General features: G+C 55.6%; 2 protein-coding genes across 2 annotated transcripts; one reads left to right on the top strand and one right to left on the bottom strand.

The window, feature by feature from the left end:
* Positions 1-85: 85 nt before the first annotated feature.
* J7T54_007205 (uncharacterized protein) lies at positions 86-755 on the bottom strand (the record flags this gene model as incomplete). Its single annotated transcript, XM_051510066.1, has 2 exons — positions 86-478; positions 588-755. Coding segments are annotated over 2 exons (561 nt in total), but the record flags the coding sequence as incomplete, so codon positions are not given.
* A 917-nt stretch (positions 756-1,672) lies between these two features.
* Positions 1,673-4,610, top strand: J7T54_007204 (uncharacterized protein; the record flags this gene model as incomplete). The annotated part of the gene is made up of 4 exons (XM_051510065.1): positions 1,673-1,855; positions 1,945-2,947; positions 3,039-3,923; positions 4,021-4,610. 4 exons carry the CDS (start codon positions 1,673-1,675, stop codon positions 4,608-4,610), a joined length of 2,661 nt encoding a protein of 886 aa, XP_051359014.1.
* Positions 4,611-4,882: the final 272 nt, after the last annotated feature.

Raw genomic sequence — 4,882 nt, 5'->3', positions numbered from 1 at the left:
CCCCCCCCCCCCCCCCCCCCCCCCCCCCCCCCCCCCCCCCCCCCCCCCCCCCCCCCCCCCCCCCCCCCCCCCCCCAAACCAGGACAGGCGTCACCCAGCCCGCGCCGTTGTTCTTTGAGTTCTCGAGCGTGGTGACTGCTGCATACAATTCGCTTGCGTCTCCCGACACATCGTCCTGGAAGTCCAGCCAGGTCTTCTTCATCGCAGAAACCTCATCCAGCAGGATCTGCACTTGGTCAACTTCCTCATCTCGTAGTGATCCCACTTCCTGCCACTTCTGGCTGACCAAGGTCAGATCCTGATTCGGCAGCGGCTTCCTCAGCTCCATGAAGAGTTGGCGGTAGACCGAGTTCATTGTGTCGTAGTACTCGCCCTTGGGATTCACCTTGTGTAGATCGACAAAAGCGGCAATGGCGTCTGGAGTGGCGTTAATGGAGTCGAAGTGATCCGCGTTGAAAGTTTCGCAGTGCTCAGCCATCTACGACACGATCATTGTTAGTTATACAGGACATTCTTTAGTAGCCAAAGTCTAACTCGTTGGCTTGGGTAATTGCCTTTTTGTATCTCGTGATCAGAGTATCGTGAACAAACGCGCTATCCGCAAAGCCATCGACGCCGAGCTCTTGGATAAGGTCGTCCGTGGAACGAGGGAGATCAATGCACTTGTCGAGGTACTTGGGAACAGAGATAACAATAGCCGCCGAGAGATGGAAGGCTCCGGCAAACAAGGCCAAGGCGTGAAGGGGAAAACGCATTGTGATTGTGTTTATACGATGGCTTTAAGACTGATGCGATTCGACAAAAATCCTCAACTAGTATAGAAGAAGATGTGATGACGGCTCGAGTGTCCAAAGTGTGATGAAGAAAGGCAGAAGGCAGATGAATTCAAAAACAAGAAGGGGGAGAACGAGAAGGGTTCCAATAGATGATTGTCAAGGAAACTGGCAATGAGGGAAAGCTACAGCCAGACGGGGGTGTTTAGTCCAAACCTCCAACGCGGCCACAGACACATGGATGTTCTTCGATGAGCCCGAGACGACATGTCATTTCTGCCAGGAAAGGCACTGTAAGAGGCAACTCGCGTCGAATCTGACAGGCGTTTTGGCCCATTCGAGTCAAAAGCGGGGACGTCAGGTCAGCGCGACATCGTCCCAAGACTCCCAACGCTAGCCTCTCAGACGACGCTCATGACCGCGTGCATGTAATATTTGTCGGCAAATAATGGTCAGCCGAGGCAAGAGTAGCTCACCATGGTGATTCCGACTGACCAGCACCAGACCTCATGAAAGCATGGGCACGTTGCAATCTTTGGCTGTGGAGCTCCGCCGTTGCGGTGAAATGACACCCATGTTATCTTACAGTCTTACTCATCACAGCCCCTGCTTAGGTTACATGTGGCGTAGCTCGAGCCATCTTATGTGCACCTATTATGGCCTTCATGGGAAGCTGAATGGTCAGACGTGGAATGATAAGAAAGCATACTATCAGTAGAAGCGAGACCGTCGATAGCAGAGTCGAGGTAAATTTGCAAGTGCTACATGCAACTTATTTTCGGTCGATATTATATGCAGACCCAATGCTCGTTTTACACTTCTTCAACTCTTATTCTTTTTTTTTCTTTTCTACAGCCCCTAAAAATTCAGTACTGCCGTCATTCTTAACATCTTCCATCATGATCCTGCCAGTGGCAGCTATTTCATTCCTTTCGCTTTTGCGTGGGGCCCTCGCTGTTCCTTCGAATGTCGAGAGATCAACTCCGACAACAGTGGCGGAGTGGAAGGCATATGAGGATGACAGTACACTGCAGCGTCTTGATCCGAGCTTCACGTCACAGACCAAAGTATCGAATTCCCAGGTGAGAACCCAAATATCGCGGCCGCTGCAGTGGCTCATGGGTATGGTAATAAGATAAGTGGCTGATATCGCAACTCCCCCATGGTACAGTACATGGTTCGAGATAGAGTGCTCGATCTCGAGTCTACTCTCCAGGCTGCCAATGATTCTGCAACACGGTATCTGACCATGTACTCGGACGTCCTGATGGTCGAGCATGATGCGGACATCCATGTCCCGCCACTGGCTCAGATCGTCACGCGTGTCCTCGCCGCCGAGGGAAACATCACGCTCACTGTTTCTCGAACTGAGGGAGATCAGGTCAGGTCTCGCGGTGTCCTCTATCTCATTGCTCCGACGGTGCAGGGTCGCCTATTCCTCGACCTTCTCGACACACCTTGGGCCGGCAATCCTGTTGAGATCGATATTGGGAAGCCCGAAGAGAATGACCTCGTCGGCATTTCCATATCCTTCTTCGGCCCCCTGTCTGCTCCCCAATTCGTCTGGCTGACGGCGGATAACATTGACAAGCTAATCATGGAATCGGACGACCTGACCAGCTCGCTGAGCGCACAGCTCCTCGCCGCCACCTCTCTCTTCTGGACATGGCCTCGGATGAGCCTGGATATTGCAGCCCACGTCGGCATGATGGCTTCTAGGTCGATGTCCGGGAAGCTTCTCTACCTGCAGGCGCAGTCTCTCGCAGACTGGCTAAGTGGCAAGCTTGCCGCCGGACCGAAGACCAATCCCGCCCCGAACCTGGATGTCGAAACGTATGAAAACGCCGTGGGCGATGCGCTGGACGTTGCTCAGGCATTTGAGAACCGGTACAATGACCTGACCGACGCTTCCAAGGCTCAAGAGGAAAGACTCGAGGCCTGGGGCGCCATGGTTGCCCAAGCGACCGATCGACTGAACGTACAGCGGACACTGGCCCAGGTAGCCGAGAGCGACTACGGAGCTGCCGAGGCGACACTGGGTGGCATCTTGGCCAACTTCCAGGCCCAGACGGTCTTCCTGGCGGCTGCCGGCGCTAACTTCTCGGACGGCGTGGACAAGTACATTGAAGAGCAGGAACGCCAGCGAATCTTTGATCTTGCCACGAGCCTTATAAGTAGGTCGAACCCGCCCGTTGAGCCCATGCTTCCTGTTCCGAATACACCCTGGCAAAACTTGTTTTCTCCAACTGACTGGTTCGACTCTAGCCGTTGGCCTGTCTTGTATCAGCTTTGCCGCATCCTCGGGCTTCTCGGCCGTGGTAGGGTCCTGGAACTTTGTCTTTACAAATTCCGTCTCGGCGGCGGAGGTGGCAATGGGCCTCTCCGCTTCGGGGCAGGCGCACTTCCAGGAGTGGATCGACACCGTCGTCGAGGCGGCAGACCCGCCCAGCCTCGACCCGACGATTGCCCAGCTCGAGGCGACGGCGTTGGGCACCGCCGACGAGGCCGCCACGGCCGCCACGATTGACGCTTTCCGCCTGGTCGCCGCGGCGGGGTCGGCCCTCCGCGACGCCTCGACCACGACGCAGCAGCTCGTCCTCGACTCGCGCGACATCCCGGGCATGATGCCCACGCACTCCCCCTACCAGCGCACCGAGGGCGAGGTGCACGTCCTGTGGGACGACTACATGTCGGACAACGCGTGGTGGATCGAGCAGTGCATCGATCTCGGCATCCAAGGCACGCGCGATGTGAGGGCTGAGATGGAGAAGCTGACTGCACGCGGCAAGCTGGTCGCCGGCGCCCAGTCCCATCTCGTCCGGACGGGACAGGACCTCGTCAGGGCACGTCTGGCGGTGCACACGGCCGAGAGGGACGTCGAGAGGCTTACTGAGCTGAAGAGCGACTTTGAGGACAATCACGAGCTGACCGAGGAGGCGAGGATGGCATTTTACCAGCGGAGGATGAGCGTCAGGACCGACATTGTCCGCCTCATGGAGAATGCCACGCAAGCCTACCGATACCAGACTCTGAGGGAGAGCGACGTAACGCTGGATCCCACTGTGTCTCTCGAAGATCTCCAGTCCCGCCAGCTGGCGGCAAAGATGGAGCTCCTGAATTGGAAGTCGGGCTTCTCTAGCCCGCCGCAAAGTAAGAAACCAGACTTATTTACCCAATCTTTCAACTCTCAACCCGCTTGCCATATCCTATTCCTATTACTAACGACATCTTCTTCGCTACTCTGCAGAATTCACGCTTCCCATGTTTGCCTCCGAAATGGGTCTCCAAGAGCAAGAAATCCTCCACTCCCTCAAGAGCCCGGACACGAACCACACCTTCCGCTTCCATCTCGAGCCGGACTCCGTCACCGGTGGTACACCCGGACCGTTCGTTGACGGCAGCTACTTCCACATCACCGAGCTCGAGGTCTACCTGCTGGGCCTCGAGCCTGTCAGCACCCAGCCCCAGCACTCGGTCAAGCTGTCCGTCCTCACCACAGGCTCTTACAGCAACATCCGTGACGATGACACCGTTTTCGACTTTTTTATGCGTCCCCACAGCCGCTCCTTTCAGTACACGATCAATGAAGCGGGGGGGGTGGGCATCAACATCTGTGCCAACTTTGGCGGGAGCGAGTGGACGACGCCGACGCCTTTCAGTGAGTGGGCGGTGTACGTGTGGAACCCGGAAAATTATGACTTTACGAACGTGACGGATGTCATGATACTCTGGCACGGAGAGGCCTACTTTGACGCGATGCCGTCGCGAAGGACGAGATATCCAAAGGGGGCGGACACGTTCTTGAAGGCCAACAAGGGGGAGAGGTGTAAGTTGTAGTAGGCCGGGTGCCTTCGAACATTCAGCTGAATCAAGGAGCCTCGAAATACATTATTTCATATGTAGCAAGTTCTTCTTTTCCCCCTTGGACCTTCTGCTTTCTTTTTTTTCACTTTAGTTTCATTGGTTTACAGCCACAGGCCTGCTCTGCAGGGGTTATATAACACTGGAAGTGACTAGGCCCAATGTGCTCCATCTGTCCCTGACATGGCCACTGAATGTACATCGGCGCCGTTGGGGTTCATTTACCCCTCATGTGCGAACGAAGGATC

Source organism: Emericellopsis cladophorae (genome assembly GCF_022114955.1).
Source record: "Emericellopsis cladophorae strain MUM 19.33 chromosome Unknown NODE_80_length_78263_cov_119_885277, whole genome shotgun sequence".
In the NCBI taxonomy this organism is placed as follows: domain Eukaryota; kingdom Fungi; phylum Ascomycota; class Sordariomycetes; order Hypocreales; family Bionectriaceae; genus Emericellopsis; species Emericellopsis cladophorae.
This window is presented reverse-complemented; position numbering and strand designations above follow the sequence as displayed.